The 18,986-nt window shown below is 40.2% G+C and overlaps 2 protein-coding genes across 7 annotated transcripts in view; one reads left to right on the forward strand and one right to left on the reverse strand.

Moving 5' to 3' along the window:
• rimkla (ribosomal modification protein rimK-like family member A) lies at nucleotides 1-17,097 on the forward strand. Its single transcript, XM_066643478.1, has 5 exons — nucleotides 1-880; nucleotides 8,311-8,541; nucleotides 10,873-10,959; nucleotides 12,130-12,333; nucleotides 12,510-17,097. Exons 1-5 carry the CDS (start codon nucleotides 718-720, stop codon nucleotides 13,043-13,045), a joined length of 1,221 nt encoding a protein of 406 aa, XP_066499575.1. The 5' UTR covers nucleotides 1-717; the 3' UTR covers nucleotides 13,046-17,097.
• Nucleotides 16,848-18,986, reverse strand: part of zmynd12 (zinc finger, MYND-type containing 12) — a 12,519-nt gene continuing 10,380 nt past the window's right edge. For 5 of the 6 annotated variants that reach the window (XM_066643483.1, XM_066643482.1, XM_066643484.1 and 2 more), the window contains exon 9: nucleotides 17,176-17,579. In XM_066643483.1, the coding sequence (XP_066499580.1) occupies nucleotides 17,442-17,579 (138 nt within the window). In that variant the 3' untranslated portion in view covers nucleotides 17,176-17,441. Of the gene's footprint in view, nucleotides 16,978-17,175; nucleotides 17,580-18,986 lie in introns of those variants that run through there. The other variant, XM_066643480.1, reaches the window with a different exon arrangement.

Consider the following 18,986-nt stretch of genomic DNA (forward strand, 5'->3'; position numbering starts at 1 on the left):
CTCATTGGTCGTCATCTTTTTTTGTGTGTTTGTGAGTTGTAAACTAAACGCGTGCTTGAGGAAAATCGCGGGGTTGAAAATAAGCGATAAGCGCGTGCTTTGACGGAGCTGATCAAGCGCTACGTGAGTCGAGATTAAGCGCGTGTTTCCGTGGCAGCGCAAGAGCATCAGGCGAGAGCGCGCACGATCCGCCTTCTCTCCGTCTCTGCCTCCATTTTGTTGAATTGCTTCAGCCACACCGGTAGCGCGTGAGTTTATCGAGCGGGTGAACTGACACAGACGTTGAGGCTTTGTTTTTCTCTGCGGACGGAGGGGCGCCTCTCTCCGCCCTTGCTGGGGGCTGTCGACCGATAGCTGCATAGCAGAGCATTACACATCCGCGAATTTAACGCTTAACGCGAACAGAATTTACTTCACCTTCGCGTTTTTTTTACAGACGTATACGTGTGCCGTGTTGGCCGTTATCCTGCGGGGATTCCGGGTCGGGTGAGGCGGGAGAAGCGGGCAGTTCGTGTCTGTAAAGGAGAATAAGAGGCGAACGCGTGGCTCCACCGCTCCGAGCCGCCGCTGCTGCATCCCATTGTTGTGGTGTTTTCGTCCCGGTTTTATTCTCCCGTCTCTTTCCCGCGTCCCGCGCTCTCTCGCTGCCCATCGACAACAGGGGGTCTTTTCATCACATATTTTTACAGAAAGATATATTTTAGCGTGGTTTTAAACATGTGCTCCCGGGTGTGGTTCGTGACCGATCGGCGCATCAGTCAGGAGTATCCACAGGTCCAGATCCTGAGGGCTCTGAAGGAGCGCTGCGTCGAGGACGACGTTGAATTCCGCTACCTGTTAATGGATGATATCGTTTTAACAATCGCCGATGGACAATTAGGTAACCGCAACATCTGTATTATTTGTTATTTTTTTTTCTTTTAAGCATTTGTGACACGTAGTCCTTAAATGAACATGTTCGTATTATAGCAGGATTGTTATAATCATTTCACTTTGATATATAGCTAAAATAATCGCGAGGAAACGTTACAACCACCATGTGTTGATGTTATTTGTGTTGAATGGGCACTCTGTTTCAGCTAAGAGTCGATTCCAAGAACGAATCGATTATTCAATTCACTGCATTCTGCATTAGAGTCGACTCCAAATCTTTAGACCTGGGGGATATTACACAAAGCAGGGTTTACATGCTGTTTAGTAGCAATGCCCCTGGGCTCACACGTTTGACTTTGCCTCGAGTATCGTAATCAGTCTGATTTTAGAATGGCTGCTTCGTGGAATACACAACCCCCGTTTAACTTACACTCCAAATGTCGATTCGTCTTCTTTATAAGACAATGGAAACAAGAATCTATTGTTTGCATGACCAAGCTTAGGCTTTAAGCTCACGCTAGCGTTACGTTTTGTGTCTTTTGTCCTTTTTTATGTGTCTTGTGCTTTTCTGATTGTAATCGGGTTGATTATTCGGAATCGACCCACAACTCTGAATCAGACACAGAGTCAATCCGAGAATTTCGGACTCGCGCTGGTCTAGCGCCCATTGAGGCTGAGATGATACGAGCTTGGCTCGCTAGCTTGATGCTAAGCTGTGTGACAGTGACCGCATGACCTACTTTCCTGCCGTAAACACGAGGATGTTGGGAAACATAAAGAATGTTAAACATAAATTAATTGTGGAAAACGAAGGATGCGGGGTTAAAAATTGATTAACCGTTCATTCGCCTTGCTTGTTCGGCCACGGCCACGAGTGCCTAGCAACCAGGGTGCGACCAAAACCAACGCAGTGCCGGGCTAGATAGTGTCTCACAACAAAAGGACATTACTGGTGCAGTTATTATTACAGTGCGTGTAGTGTATTTGTGTACGGTTTAGGACGCAACCGGAGAGAAAGCAGGAGTGGCGCTAAAGGCGATGACGCACCATGCAGGCCCTGTCTAAAGACCCCCGCAGGGGCTAAACCTTTAGCTAAGGTACAAATAAATAAATAAATAAATAAAATTAGCTGTTCTCTAAATATTTCTGAAAAACTGTCTCCAGTATTAATTAATGCATCTAATTAAATATGGTTCAATTGCCAGTAGATTTAATAGCGAACACCCCCCCCCCATTTGTTTTAGTTTTTCATATTACATCCTTTTACATATGAATTTTGTAGGATAACACTCTGGTCATAAATAATGAGGGCGGATTTTGATCTGACTGTAATGACGGCGATGTACTCTTTGATGTTTGAAGGTCTGACAGGTGTAACATCACTAGGCTGGTTTAATCCAGTTTGAACCAACCAATACTGCGCCATTCATAGACATTTAAATGACTAGCTCTAGTCATTTTTTATTTAAATGCATTTGTTTGTGATACAACTCAAAACAGTAAATTATTGTCTTGCAAATAAGTTGCTATATACAGCCTCGATGGATTGCAGACAACCTCGCTTACGTGAGAAATTAGTTTTATTTTTTTTATTTTTTTTATTTTTTTTTCCCATGGTAAGGACACTAATGCACATCTGCAATGTAATGATGTAACACTGATATTCTTGACCCATGATGAAAAATAGTTGTGTAGAATACCTTCTTTTCTCTTCTCTTTAACTCCTGATTCCAGAAAGGCAGATTTCTTTCAAGCCCACAGGCACACTGTTACTTTTAAGGACTGAAGCTCTGTGTGAGAGTAAAAGATAATGATAATATAGAAGACATCTCAACATATTCACAGCACACAAGCTGTCTTACTTTAACACTTGAATGTAAGTATAATTCATTTTATATGTTGCTATACTCAGGCAGAGAGAATGTGCTGGAAGAGCTTTTCTGTGGGAAATGCCCGATTCATTTTATCATCCTAGAGGCAGAGAGAAAGTGATGAGTCAGGAAGAGTGTGAATTGGCAGACTGAAGGAGAAGTGCATCATCTCTCTATCTTAAAAATTAAAGAAGAAATTGCTTTGGTGTCAACTTGTGGGGGTAGGGCTGTGTTAATGGGTTCTATGGATAGACAAGGGTAGTTAGGTTTCAAATCAGAATTACATGTTAATTGTTGGAAGAACTATTTTGGATATTCAATGCAGGTATCAGCTTTATATTGAGTAATATATGATTTTGATATATATTGTTAATTTGATTTGAATTAAATTCAGTAAGAAAAATATTTTTGATGTGTATGATGTCCTAGCACACAGTAGGAGTTCAGAACTTTTAACACTTATTTCTTATAGTGTTATAGTGTTAACACTATGAATTCATCTGTTAATTTTGGGTGCCAATTTGTACAACCCAGTGAATGTGAAATAAGCTCAAGCTAGAGCTGGGGGATATATCGCAAATATCGATAAATGCCATAGTATTTTTTTAATTCGATTTTACTCGACCATATTCATTATATCGAGTATGAATAGGATACGCAGGTTTCAATCTGAGTACATTTAAAACAGTGCACAAATGTCCAGTTCAAGCTGTTTTACTCTCTCACATGCACACCCACCTATGCATGCGCACACACATACTCATGCTGTCCTGCCTTTGTTCATGTATCACGCGCACTCAGGTCTACCTCTCTGATAACTGAGTAAGCCAACAATGGACAAAAATGAAACCAGTGGCGAAGCGAATTGGCATTGGGGCAAAAAAAAAAAACATGATCGGGACATCACTATTTCTTAGCATACAGTTAGATAATGTAGCATATTCTTTTTGGTGATTAAAAATAAACACTATTACTTTGACATTTTATTTTGTTATGGTTTTCATAATATCGTATCATATCGTATATTGCCATTTAGGCATATCATGATATGTGTTATTCTGCTCATATCACTCAGCCCTATTTAGAAGTGTATCTGACTCAGTTCCTGTTCTGGCTGCAGTAACATAGACCTGTGACAGCTTTTTATAGTGTACCCTCAATTTCCGGAAGATTCTATCACATTGATTCCAGGTTGAACTATTTCAAGTAGAAGTCCTTTGATTGTTGTTTCTTAGCCGACAAGTGTTGTCCACCCAGACATCATTCAAAGGTAGACAGCTGGGCTGAGACCTGGAGAAGGTGTATAATCAGGTCCATGAATGTATGTGTTTGAGGTTAATCGTTTGGCCTGGATCCTGGAATGGCCAGATTAGGCCTGTGGACTGTATTTGTTGAGATTAGGCCAGTGGACAGTTGGTCAGCTGTGGGATTTATCTTTGGTGGCTCAACATCCTGCTATTTTACATCAACACGAGACATGTATTTGAAGGGCCACTTCCAACATTAGCAAGGGCAAATATTAAGGCTAGAATTATATAATGAATTAACAAATTGTCTAAAAATTATTATATATATATATATATAGTGTCAGATTAAAATCATGGTAGAGTGCTTAATAAATGAACCATGGTAAAAGCACTCATTTATAGTCTGGAGTGGTGCGTTGTTTCATTTCCCAGTGTGAAAAATCCAGTGATCCCAGTGATCTGTATGTATGATATTTTTATTGATAACTGCAATAAACATTAATACCAAGCAATGCAGTGTGTTAACACTTGGCTGCATAGTATGGTAAGGTTGCAGGATTATTCCATGACCCAGTATTACTTAAATTTTAACAGTTAATATTAGTGATAGTACTGAATAGGGTGATATATGTGTGTGTGTGTGTATATATATTGACTGAACTGAAAAATTAGTATTAAAAGGAAAATCCATGCCAATGAAAACCCTGGGAACACCTGCTTCATACTGTGCATGGCACAGCTACGGTTTAAACCTGACTCATGCCCATAGGATATTTTGTAACAATAAAGGGTGTTTGTTTGGTGAGACAACACACTGTGAAACCAAACAAGGCAACTGGCAAGCATTTCAGACTAGTTCTGTGAGAATTATAGCTCCTGGTGAGTAGATGCAAATAGGTGGAGGATGTGTTTGTACTTGAGTAGAATGTGTGGTGCATTTTGAGTGGACTGCAGTATGACAGTGGAGACCATTCCTCCTCTGGATGAGAAATGTTACTGTTTTGTTTTTACCTCTGGACTAGACTGAGAATGTACTTAGTCATGAGTTTAGTTCTTCCTTTTTTTTGTTATTTATTTATTTATTTTTATACACAGTCATGAGTTTGAAACCATATAGGTTCACATCCAATGCAAAATATTTAGTAAGTTCTCTGTTTGTAAACTCGGATAGTTCTGGAAATATATAAATCAGCATCTTTGGTTAAAGCTGTAAAAATTCCAAATGGATGTAGAATAAATTGGGTCTCAAACATTTCAACAGATTTTTCCTAAAATATATGTTGTAAAGAATGTTGAACTTTGCAGAACCTCTGCATAATTTGAAAGATCCAAGTCAATTAAATGAACCCAAGCCGGCAAGATGCACTAAAAGGCTTGTCCAATGTAAATTTCCATTATCTCCAGTTTGATTTTTGGCTCAGGTTTTCTGGGTATTTAAGAAATCCTGCACACATACATACACAAACACACACACACCCACACACACGCAAGAGAGCATTCCCTACATGAACTTGTTGCTTTGAATTTGATTACATGACATGATATCACTTTCATTTTCCAGTACAAAGATTTAAACTTTTAATCTACCTATGCAGGCATAATATATTTCTATAAGCAGGTCCAGTGGTGTCAATGATAAGGAGCACTAAGTAGCACATCATGTGGAGTGTTTCTTACATATGAGTGTACGGATTAAGTTTGTCTCAGGATATTAGCTTTAACTTTGGTTGGCGTTCCTGTAGATGTCCGTGTCTGCTGTCTTGGCTGCTTAATGTCTTGTTCGTGAATTCTAAGATTGTTTAAATCAATTTTATTGCTGTCTTCCTCTTCATCTTCAACTGTTCCATGATTTTAGCTTTCAGTGGTTCTTCCCAAATGTTCCAACTAATTTGGCCTTCTGAAGTTTTAAACAATCGTCTACAGATGATCTCTGATAACATGTTAACTTGCCAGATAATACCTGCAGACAGGCACACACTTGCCCTCTTGAAATTTAACAAGGCGTTAACAATGTTCTCATTTGATTATTGCACACATCATTGTAGGCTAGTTTTACAAAAGCTGTGTGTATACATGGTCCACTGTGTGTTTCTATATTTCTCTGGAGAAAATTCTTATGGACTCATTTTTAATCTTGTGTTCATTTATATATGTATGTATGTGTATGTTCAATGTGCATAATCCACAGTGCAATAATCAGAGTCGAAAAAAAAGAACTTTTAACACTACACAGCCAAGCATAGCATAAACCATAAAGCCACAGCTGCTGCAGAAAGAAAGGCCTCAGGGGATTGGGGGGAGATGGAAGTTGGAGAGAGGGAGAAAACACAGAGGAAGAAAAAAAGGGGGAGGGTGATGTGGCCACAGATGAATTTACCATATGAATGTGGCTGATTCTTTCTGAGGCATGAACTTGTGACTTATTTAACTCTACTTGTATTACTAAGCAGTCAAAACACACATCCACATGTGTATGCAACTTGTTTGTGCTTTATGTCCAGCTTTGTGAGGTTAATGTGTGTTTCTGTCTGGTTCTGTGATGTAAATCTGTAAAGACTTTGTCTGGTTCTGTGAAGTAAAGGTATATTGTTTATGTTTGGTTCAGAAATGTGTGTATCCTTTATGTCCTGCTCTCTGAGGTAAAATCCCAGCATGCGCCTGCAGGGTGGCAACAGAGGCAGCAACATGCTTGTGTGCAAAGACAGCATTTTTGTTGAAAGGATTAAAGGCACGGTCTGTCAGAATTATCAACAGAGAACACTGAAACCAATGCAGAATTTGTTTGATCGGGGAAAAAAAATTAACTTTTTTGAAACTGTACTTAAGAAAAGGAAAATGACAGTCATCCTAATGGAGGGCCTGTGTGTAAATAAAATACATAATGCGTTAGGGGACAATTTGTATGTATGTTTTCTGCTTGTTTCCATATTTAAAAAAAAGTTCTCTTGCTATCTTTAAATTCATTCATTATCTGTAAGCGTTTATCCAGTTCAGGGTCGCGGTGGGTCCAGGGCCTACCTGGAATCATTGGGCGCAAGGCAGGAACACACCCTGGAGGGGGTGCCAGTCCTTCACAGGGCAACGCAGACAAACACACCCACACACACCTACGGACACTTTTGAGTCACCATACCACCTACCAACGTGTGTTTTTAGACTGTGGGAGGAAACCGGAGCACCCGGAGGAAACCCACGCGGACACGGGGAGAACACACCAACTCCTCACAGACAGTCACCCGGAGCGGGAATCGAACCCACAACCCCCAGGCCCCCGGAGCTGTGTGACTGCGACACTACCTGCTGCGCCACCATGCCGCCCTATCTTTAAGATGTGTTTAAAAAAAAAAAAAAAAAACACACTGGCTCTTGAGTACAAAAATTGCATCATTAAGATTTTTAAACATTAGTCTATTTTTAAACCTGTTTATTGGAATGCTTTTTTCCCCCCTTCACCCTCAGAAGGCATGCTTATACATATTCTTACGTGCTTTCTTCATTTGTTCAAAATAGTCAACAATAATAAACTAAACAAAAAAAAAATATCAGAGAAGCACTTGTCTTCTAAAGTGTGTAATTGGAGGTGTTTGAAATCTGAGATTTCATAGTAAACTGCCATTATGTCAACAAAACTGAACAGCATCGCTTGTTCGTTTAACAACAGTCCTCTCTGTTTTTTCGGATTGAATTCACCCTGAACTAAACTGGACCGTGAGAGAAGTAATTATACTATGTAACGTTGTAGATTACATTACCACTTAGGCTATATGTCAGTGCATGAGTAAGTAATTAAGGCAAACAAGTGGTTAATATGATATATTTAATACAGCCAAGTTGGTAATTAAAGCATTGAAAAACAGCAGAAGGATCTGGGTTAGTGGGTCAGTGCAGTAAGGGTTGTTTCTGTTGTGTTGTATAACTGCTCTGGAGGAGAGTGGCGATGTCAGAAGCTCTGTATTACAAAGATGTTGCCTGTCTGTGTTTTTCGCCAGCTCATTTGGCAGGGCAACAAAGAAGAGAAAGAGACTGTTTGTGTGTACTGCAGGAGGAGGGCAGTTTTCCAAATAGTAGTTCTTAGCCAACTCTTAGGTGCAGCCTAGATACTAACATCCTCCACATAGTACTGTCTGGCTGCTGTAAAGCTACTAGTACAACAAAGGATTAAACTCTATAAAGGTCCAATAGGTGAATGAAAAATCTACCACCGGCAAACAACTAAAGAAAAGGGGCGAAAACATAAATTTACGAAATGGTGACTCATAAAGGAAAGCTTGATTTGTGCAGAATATTTAGAAGTACTCACTGGTATCTCTCCATCTCAGGTTTGCGAGTGGGGCAGGAAGTGGTGACATCATACCCACAGGTTGCTGTGGTGCGTGTCCCTACTCCATGGGTGCAATCTGACAGTGACATCACGGTCCTGAGGCACCTTGAGAAGATGGGCTGCCGTCTGGTCAACCGGCCTCAGGCCATCCTCAACTGCGTCAACAAGTTCTGGACCTTCCAGGAGCTGGCTGGACATGGAGTCCCACTTCCTGATACTTATTCCTATGGTTAGTATGGTTATAAATATAAACAATTTATGCTTAGCTTTAATTTTACAGTTACAAATAGTTACAAAATAAAGTGCCATACCCTACCCACCAGACATGGCCATTGACTTTGAGATTAACTTTGCATATTTATGGGTGCGCGGTATTAAGCGTCAGGAATTATTATTAAAATGTATCTTCTAGTACTCTAGTTCATTATATAGAGTAAACTATATTAATACCAGTTCTTTGGCTGGTGTACAGAGGGGGAGGCCTGAATATTAATTCATTAGCATAATCCCATTCCAGGCACAGTTGCAGTATTGGTCGGAAAAATACACATTTCCATAAAAAAATCTTTCTACCGTAATATTTTGATATTATTTTATTCTATATTCTTTCTCCCAAAACCCTAAAAGCACCATACAGCCTATACTTTCACTTTAGCAATCCCAGTGATGGAAGGTGGGCTGAAAAAAAAATAAAAATAAAATAAAATAAAATAAAACTAGTTGGACAGCCGCTTTGTCAGCAAAAATCTGTGTTGGAGAAAACAAAACCCTAGGCAGTTATATTTTGTATGCAGCATGGGCTACAGCATGGCTACAGTTACTTTAAACAAGGATCTGTTTGGGGTTAATGAACTTTCTTGTATTAATAGATTTTTAATGTTTTAATTTGGCCTTAATGCTGCTTACTCATGCAAAATGCAGAACTATTAACTACCTATATGTTAGCTGAGTTGTAGCTGCATTGCTTTAAACATAACTGGATAGGATGTAACTGCTAATTTATTGCTTAAATATATATAAAATGTGTGGATTATAATAACTAGCTCAAAATGTTATTTTCTACCACTCATCTGAGGAAACATTCTGACCGTGTCTGACAAATACCAGGCAAACTTAACTGGCAGAGTCTAAATCCTACACGCGCACACACACATTCACACATGCGCAGATTTGCATGAGCTGTTTATGTAACCAGGCTCTGTTTGGAGGCAGAGTGGGGAGACCTCATGACCATCTGAATGAAAACAGAGACAGAAAGGCAGCTGCTTTGGTAATGTGGGACTCTCTGACCTTTGCTATTTGCTTCCCTGGTTGTCTGTATTTGTCTTTTTAATTTTTTTTCCTGTTTCTTTTTTCAGCTTAAAATAAGGATTATTTGTTACACTAAAACATACCGGCAAGCACTGCAAAATCTTGTAAAAGCAAGAGCTTTGAACAGGACACCAGAATCTCTAGCCATTTACCACTGTCTACATAAAACCCCCACCCATTTCTGCAGCTTGGGTGATGACTCTAGCAATCTTGCCATCCTGAGCAGACTCTGCAGTGTGTATGATGCTGCAGTTCACAGGCTAGCAAAACTGCTCTTTCCTTCAGCTCAGATGAGCAGACAGAGGCACGGTTATAATTGGTGTTCTTCCACTCCTTTCTCCCTCCTCCATTTGGCCCTCACAAAACTATTTTTTTTCTTCGTCTTTTTCCACATTGCAGTCCAGTTCACATCTGCCTCCTCTGCATTAGTAACAGTGCCACATCATGCACTGCTTCAAAGGCCGAAACCTCACATAGCCACATAGCTTTTTGTAAGAGGTGTTATATAAGTGGTAGAATATTGAAACATTGATTCCATTCCCATTACAATTCAGTGGTTTGTGGCTTGCTTTGTTTTATGGCGTAATATTTCAATTTGGTGCAGTAACCACTGCTCCATAAACACAAACATGGACGCAAGCGTTTGGTAAAAATTTAAAATAAATCATACATCAGAGCATTTTATGTCTGTCAACAAATTCTTTTTCTCCCCATTTTGCCAAATCTCCACAGAGATCCATTCAGAACAAAAAGAAAATGGGTACTAAAATGATTTAACTTAAAGACTTTATTATACCGGACATTATTCCATGTTGCAATTTCTGTTGCTAAAACAAACCATTAAAAATATTAAATAGATACCCGAGTATAAGCATGATAAAGTCTTCAGGAATTCAAAAACGGTACGCTCTGTATCTTATGGTAAACGCCACTTTGATATTAAATAATAAGCCTGGCACAAATTACCAGTAAAACTGGACCTGTTCAGATATAGAGGGTGTGTAGGTCTGCAAGTTTGAGCACATTCATGCTTGGCACCTCTCTGCTGAGTAAGAGTGTGAAGGCATGTCAACACCAAGGTGACAATATAAGAATCCTCATCCTGTTTGACATAATGCTGCCTGTGCTTCATCACACCACATTCTTTCCCTCTCCAAAATGGGACAGAAATCTCTCACACAAACACTACAATAGAAATTAGAGTCTAATCATGAGAGTGTTTGTCACATGTCTGTGTCCATTTTTAAAGGTGGCCATGACAACTTCAAGAAGATGATAGAAGAGGCCGAGCCCTTGGGTTACCCCGTTGTGGTCAAAAATGCTCGAGGACACAGAGGTAAGTCCCTTCAGTGATTTCAGATCAGTTGTATTGCTATTACTCTGTGTTTCTAAGAAGGCTCATAGACAAATAAGAAGCTCTTGTCCAGAATAGCAAGAAGCTAAGTGTGACTGAATGTACGTTTGGCATTCTACATGCGAAGGAAGGAGATAAACACAGACAAGTGTATGGGCAGAAGTGTCATCCAAAGCATGCTTGGGGGCAGTGCAGGGCATCCTGTTTGGCGGTAAACACCTCAAGCATCAGTCTGTTCTGACTCAGACTAATAGGGATAATATCACCAGTATCAGCACAACAGATAGTTAAGATATTTCATTCTGACTGGTGTTTTCGAACCTGTTGCAGTTTTTGGACTCCGAAATGTGGTCTCACGGCAAAATATGTTAAGGTTACATTGGGCAACTCTTCTAACATGAAACATATTGAATGTCAACATCAGCCCACAATTCTATTGATTCATCCCTACATATTAAAACCAAAAAGAGTGTAGAGAATTCAGTCAGCTTGGGCCTGTTCCAGTTAGATGTGGCCATATGTGTCAAGCTACACTCTGAAAACATCCCTTCTTAATTCTGAACTCAGGATTTGGATGGTTCTCAAATGAGTGCCCATTTTTTTACTCCAAATGTACAAAGATAGAACAAACATTTGAACATATGATGAATTCCAGAGCAGAAAAGGTTGAGACCTGGCTTCAGGCCAAATTCCTAGTCTTCATGACCATGAACACGGGTGTGAGCACACACTGAGGCTTCTAGTCCCTGTTTAGTAACAATTAAAATGTTACAGTGGCATTTTATGTTGATGTGTGAATACACACCTTATTACAAAATCGTCCTGATCTGCCCAAACCCAGTACACTTAATCCTAGTCTTCAGGGAATATCCTCTTATTGTTGGTCTTTTTTTTTTTTTTTTTTTTTCCACAAACGTATTTCAAAAATTAATAGCGGTTAGTTGTGCAGTTCACACATTAATGTGGAATGCCGCTGCTGCACTATATTAATTAACACTGAAAAAACAAAGGGTGTGCGTGTCTTGTGTGTTTTAGGGAGGGGCGCCTTAAAATCTTTCATCAGTGTTTGTGTGAGAATGCATGGTTCATTCTTTAGTACTGCACTAGAATTTTTTTTTTGTGTGGAAACTAACCCGGTATCTCCTTTGTTAGGGAAGGCAGTGTTCCTGGCACGAGACAAGCATCACCTTTCCGACCTGTGCCACCTAATTCGGCATGAGGCTCCGTACCTGTTCCAGGAGTATGTGAAGGAGAGCCATGGACGTGATGTACGTGTGGTCCTGGTCGGTGGCAGGGTCATCGGGTCAATGCAGCGCTGCTCTACGGATGGACGCATGCAGAGCAACTGCTCCCTTGGTATGATCAGGGTTGGGAGGTATAGTTCAAAACTGGATTTGGCTGCTGTCCAGCAGTTTGGTTCAGTTTATGATAGTCTTGAACTGCTATTACAGTGTTTCCACGGTTCAGGCATTATTAGTATTAGTATGTATCTTATCTGTCTCACACAGATTTCTCTCTCGCTCTCTCTCTAGGTGGTGTGGGTAGGTTGTGTCCTCTAAGTGAGCAGGGCAAGCAGCTGGCTGTGCAGGTGTCCAACATCCTGGGAATGGATGTGTGCGGGATCGACCTGTTGCAGCTCAACGATGGCTCTTTCTTGGTTTGCGAGGCCAATGCCAATGTGGGCTTCATCGCATTTGACCAGGCCTGCGGGATGGATGTAGCAGGCATTGTGGCCGATTATGCCCTGTCCCTTCTGCCCGGCCGCTGTCTCACCCGCAAGATGTCATTGCTGTCTGTGGTGTCCAGCGCCAGCGAGACCAGCAGTGAGCCTGAGGTGTGCATTCCCACTGAGGTGTGCATCCCCTCCGAAGTGTGCATCCCACCAGAGGTTTGCCCATCTGTTGCTTCCTGTGCCATCCCCGATGCCATGAGCACCATGAGTACGAGCTCCACCTCTAGCGAAAGTGAGGCAGAGCTAACCGAAATAGGCCACCCCCCAAGTGCGGCTGATCCTGCCTACAACATCAACTCTCTCTTAGCGAAGGAAATTAAACTGTTGACTGAGTGAGCTGGAGAGAAAACAGCCACTACAAACACACACACACACACACACAAGCACACACTCTCTCTCTATACACACACACGCACACACATACACACTCTAAAGATATACATATTTACAGATATCCAGTACATGATACATAGTGGTAAAAAAAAATACAGACACATACATAAACACATCGTCATACTAACCCACCGTGTAAACCCATGCTGGTCTGAGGCTGCTCCCCTGATGTTGCTGTTCCACTCACAATGACTGTGAAGATGTGTAGTGCTGTTTGTGGATGTGCACTTGAAGTGTACACTCTTGGCCAAGATTTCGTGCACTACCGGAAGTGTATATTCCAACTGAGATTTAGTGCACTTGCTGAGTGAGTAGGTACCACTGTAGTTCAGGGTGCAGTTAATGCATTGGAGAGTGGTTTTACTTGGAGAAGGACTTTCCAATCAGCAAACGCATCAGTTCTTATTAAAACACACCCAGATTGATTAAATTAGTAAGGCAGAGCATGTATACGCACACACAGACCCAAACATAAACTGGGAATGAAATGTCTGTCACCAACCCCAGTGTAAGGCTTGTGGAATGTGCTGTGCAGTGTATTGCGATGGTATAGTGTGGAAACTTGAACAGCTGTCAATTAAATAAGTAATTTCCCATGTTCTCTGCCAATCAGAGACTACATCCTCAGATAAACCAAAGCCACACAGACCTAAGCATCAACACATACAGAGAACGACCAGAAAAGCTGTACATATTCTTTTCTAATTACAATGGACTCATAGAACAAGAATTAATTTGCCATGTTTTTAGCTCCCGTGGTTGTGTGTGTAATGAAATACCTTATCACACAAGCACAAAGACCCATCACTCTACCACCAGTTGTTTTACTTAGTTACTGATCTTTTAGTGGTTAGATGTAGAATTTTACATTGAAAAAGGGGCGGGCCTTGTGTCAACATTTAGAGACCTCAGTATTTTTGACAGTGAATTACTTCATGTACTTACAATAAACTGATTTAATAGAATTACTTTTCCGAATACCAGACTTCATTCAGAAAGAAATGCCTATCTGATACAAAAAAACTGCTATGGAGGATTCAGTCCTATTTAAAGAGGAAAAAGAAAAAAAACTACTAAGCTTACATTATGAGCTGTTATTAATTGAAGCACTTCATATGAGAATCTAAAAGTAGGCTTTCATGCTCACACTACTCAAAAACTCTACTGCTCCACAGAAAAGAAATGCACTGCTAACATCATCCAATGTGTCATCATCGTGTTCTAGGCTAACTTTTATTTTTTTTGTTTACAAGATTGGATTGAATTTGTCCTATTCAGCCAATGCTGCTATCAGCACAGTAACCGGTATTGGATCAGTGCCATTTCTACTTTGGAGATATACAACAAAAAAATATGTAGGCATGTTGAACGCTATCTTTAAGAACAGCATCTAACAATATCCACCAGGAGTATGGAACAGTTCAGTTAATGAGGCAGCCATTGAATGGTGCTTTTCCACCGCATGAGACTGGCTCTACTCGACTCTGCACTGCTCGGCTCACTTAAATCTTGTCGTTTTTCCACTAGCACAGCTCCCCCATTAAATGGAGCTAGTGACGTTGCAAAGACAACTCTATCGGGAATTGCGGGCTTTGAAAACCACAACAACCATGGTGGTAAAATTTAAGGCGCTGATTACTCGTTGTGTATTCTCGCGATGTTTTCGTTTTTTGGACTAAACATTCGGCATTCGCCAGAAATCTTCGTCGTCCATCAGCCCAAGGAGCATTTAAACCGCTTCAAAACACCTCAAAGTAAAGTTATAAGCTGCTGCTGTGAGTCGGATAAAAAAAAAATACATATGAAAGCTACTGTAACTTAAGTTACAGTTAAGTTTTTACAAGCGATTTTGTGCTGGATTTGGATGAGCTCTGCATTTTGTGGTGATTGACGTGTTTCTCTGGCCAATCAGTGTTAGGCGGGGTTTACACATCACCGTTTAGTACTTACTCTGAACAGTTGGAACCCAGTGAGAGCAGGGACTGGAAAAGTACCTGGTTCCTGGGTTCAGGAACCAGATTTGGCCAGTGGAATTGGAAAAGCAAAAGAGCCGAGTCGAGTAGGGTCGTATAGGTTTCGTGCAGTGGAAAAGCGCCAATAGACTACCTGCTGTCCCCCATTTTAAAGCAGGGGTATGTGAGCTGCTGTGATCTTGTCAGATGGGCTCTCTTTTAGGGAGAGGATGAACTAAGGAGAGAGAGAGAGAACAGACAAAAAAAAACATGAGCCATGTTTAAATATACCTCAAAACCAGAAGCTGTTCTCACTGCCAAGAATTCATTGAATCATCCAGTAAATACCCCTATGGATCTGCATGTGCTAGTGTCATAACTTAGTACCGTAAGTTACATAGTATGAGTAGCTGTATTATGAATGCTAATTAGAATTTTCATACCCAAAAGACTGAACATTTTGCCAACACTAAACCTCCATAACCTGCATGTTTGGAATGAATTTGTTTGTACAACAATAAAAAAAAAAACAACTGTCAAATCACATGGGTGCTAGAACTTCTGATTCCGGCCAAGACTGAGCGGAATTGCTCGAAAATTTTTTTTTTTTTTTTTTTTTTTTTTAAAAGATGAAAAACGTGTAAACTCTGACCTGAGGTATTAAAAAAAGTTTAAGAACCATAACCCGGTCTGTGTCTTCACATTTTGCGCTTGTTTGCACGCTCTCTCCCCCTCTCTCTCGCTCTCTCTCTCTTTCTCTCTCTGCCTTTTTCTATTCTCTAAATTTAGATCAAGTCTGGATGTGGTTTACATGAAGACTGAGTTCATCCTAACATTGAGTCTTAGCTCATTTTCAGTACAGACCAAACTCCTCATTGGAACATGCTCGATTTAAAGTTTAATTATCTGAATTTGAAGTTTCCATTTCTACTGTGTTCAAAATCCTCTTTCAAACAGTGTTTCAAGTGACCTGGAGTAGATTTAGAAACTACAGTTATACAGTTTATAATGAGACTGTATTCAGATTAAACTCAGGGAAGCAGCCTGGATCAAATCCCTCCCCTGTTAACATGTCCACTTTAGACCGAGTTCCACAGTGTATGTCAACCAACAACAAAACTTATTACAAAAACAAAAGATGCATGTACCATGAAGGTCAACATGCACTTTTTCCCTTGCTTGTTTTATAATGTTCAGTGTGTGGGTTTTTTTAAGCTTTATATTTTCAAAGGATCAAATTGGTTTGTGTGGACTGATCTTGTTCGGGGGAAACAGAAGACTGTGAAAATGTGGATTTTAGTGGGATGGTTCAAACAACAAAGTCATGTAACTGCTGAAGCACACGGGCAGAAGACAAATACACACTGAACCATCAGCACTATACACCCTAGTTGTGACTTGATGTACTGTGTGATGTGTTCCATCATTCCACCACCCGTCAGAAGAGTAAATGGTAACTAAGCAACCAGAGAAACTCACTCTCTCCAGCTCTCAGCCGCAGGAGCTGCAAAACAGGCATAGTGTCATTTTTGCCATTATATTATGTTCAATTCTCAAATTCGCAGGTCTCCAAACCAAAACCTGAGACAAGATCTGAGGATATTAGTATTAGACTGGCACAAAGAGTTAAGTGTTCCTGTAATTCAAACTAAAAGGCCTGTAAACCAAATCGGACAGGAATTTGTTGCAATGCATTAATGCCAAAATCTGATCACAAGGTACCACTCTACACCCCCCTCCCTAACGAGATGGAGAGGATGAGCTTTACTCATTGGTTAATAACAGTGTAAAACAATGATTATTTATTTCTTTTTTTGCTGCTAACAATTTAGCTCTGTTGCTCTCCAGGATGTAAAAGGGAAGACTCCAGGTGTTAACCACATTTCATCGCCTCTTTGTTCTTTTTTTAGTGAGACGTTTCACCTGAATGCCAAAAACACAAGCAATGTTGTATAAATTAATTCTAGAGAAAATACTAGTCACAGAACTCTAACATTGATGTTATGTGTTATAAAATAATAATAAAGACATTTTAAAAATGTCTCGAACATGAAAAGAGCATCAGAGGCTTGTGTCTTTATTTAACACCATGATCATTTCAATACATTTTTATTTACAATAAACACCATTGCAGCTACTAATCATTAATTACTCAGGATTATGATGTGAGATTGGCTTAGTCTATATGGCAATAATATTCTATTTACACTTAGTGAATATTGAAGTGTGTACATATTTGTATTGAAATGAAAGATTGAATTGAGGTTGAAACTGAATGTTAAAGCAACATCAGCTAAGTGTATTAGACCTAGTGATAAGCCTGAGTCAGTGTGCTGAATCTAACGTTTAATTTTCAGTTTGTATATTAGGTGTGTTGAATGTTTTGGTTAGTGATGCACCATACATGTTTGTTGGGTGCTGCAGTGTTTCTCTGCTTCATTTATGAGACTCTGGATGCACTCAGACAGATTGTTCTGTTCACACTGCAGGCTAAATTCCAAGGCCTTCTTAGCAAAGTCCAGCGCCTGAAAAAATAAAGACAAACAAAGAAATGTCTCACAAAAATTAGACATTGAGTACCTAAACATAGGACGTCAGTAGTTATACTAATTTAGACATAATATCTACACATAATATTACTCTTTTTAAGGGAAAATATTCACCTCATTCCATACTACAATTGTTCAATTGTACAAATGTGCCCTGGGCAAGACTCCTACCTCTACATTCACCTTGTAATATTAAACTAAACTGCTATGGACAGGAGCATCTTCCAAATGTTTAAATCTTAATTGCATAGACATTAATCTACTTACAATTTTATTAATTAGCATGTATTCATCACTAAGGTTGGCACAGTGGCGCAACAGACATTGTCACACATCACTGTCATACATCTCCAGGGTCTTGGGGTTGTGGGTTCAAGCCCTACCACGGGTGACTCTCTGTGAGGAGTGTGATGTGTTCCCCCCGTGTCCGTGTGGGGATGCTCCGGTGGAAAAACCCTTTGTATGTGGACTGGCTACTGAAAAGGGTCCAAAGGGGTGTGATTGTGTGTGTGTGTGTGTGTGTGTCACACTGCGAAGGTTGTGACGTTGCAGTCTGTATTGTTTCTTGGCAGAATACGCACACATAGTGTTGCCAACCGTCCGATAAAATATGGAATCGTATCGTATTTGGACACTGAGCTCCCTCAGCCGTAGAGAGGGGCAGATTCTCCTAAACAAAGAACACGCTTATCATGGGTTGTGCCATTTGTTTAGCCAATCAACAGCCAGAGTTATCTGTCCATCATTCAGTTCTGAAGCCAATGAAGTCACAGTCCCTCCTGAGAGCAGGGGGCCAGTGCTGAAACACTGGGAACTTGCAGCTCTGCTTTTAGATAGAACTAATGTTAGCACTGTATCCTGGAGAGACTACTTTTCATTCTCCCTCAACATATCACAGATACATTTTTAGTATCAAGATAATTCTTTATACATTAAAATCACTTTAGATATTTACATATAGATAAAAAATTATTAGATTCATATAGATTAACATAATTAGATTTTAAGACAAATATGAGTGCTAAATAAGCAAAGATATTTTGACTGGACATTTGATAATGTAATGTCTTTTAGACTATTAGACCAATAAGATTATTTCACTTCAGATCTTATTGTCACACACACTCAGTTAAAATGCTCATGCATTAAACACCACAGTATTTAAGGCAGACTGAATTGATGTTGCGGCACGGTGGTGCAGCAGGTAGTGTCACAGTCACACAGCTCCAGGGACCTGGAGGTTGTGGGTTTGATTCTTGCTCCAGGTGATTGTCTGTGAGGAGTTGGTGTGTCTCCCTGTGGGTTTCCTCTGGGTGCTCTGGTTTCCTCCCACAATCCAAAAACACACGTTGGTAGGTGGATTGGTGACTCTAAAGTGTGTGT

The sequence above is a fragment of the Hoplias malabaricus genome, chromosome 14 (genome assembly GCF_029633855.1).
Source record: "Hoplias malabaricus isolate fHopMal1 chromosome 14, fHopMal1.hap1, whole genome shotgun sequence".
Taxonomy (NCBI): domain Eukaryota; kingdom Metazoa; phylum Chordata; class Actinopteri; order Characiformes; family Erythrinidae; genus Hoplias; species Hoplias malabaricus.

What these genes read in the sequence shown, in the direction of transcription:
- rimkla (XM_066643478.1), top strand. Translation starts at nt 718, where the DNA reads ATGTGCTCCCGGGTGTGGTTCGTGACCGATCGGCGCATCAGTCAGGAG. An exon ending in AAATGCTCGAGGACACAGAG is followed by an intron (nt 10,960 to 12,129) that starts GTAAGTCCCTTC and finishes CTCCTTTGTTAG; the next exon opens with GGAAGGCAGTGTTCCTGGCA. An exon ending in GCAGAGCAACTGCTCCCTTG is followed by an intron (nt 12,334 to 12,509) that starts GTATGATCAGGG and finishes CTCTCTCTCTAG; the next exon opens with GTGGTGTGGGTAGGTTGTGT.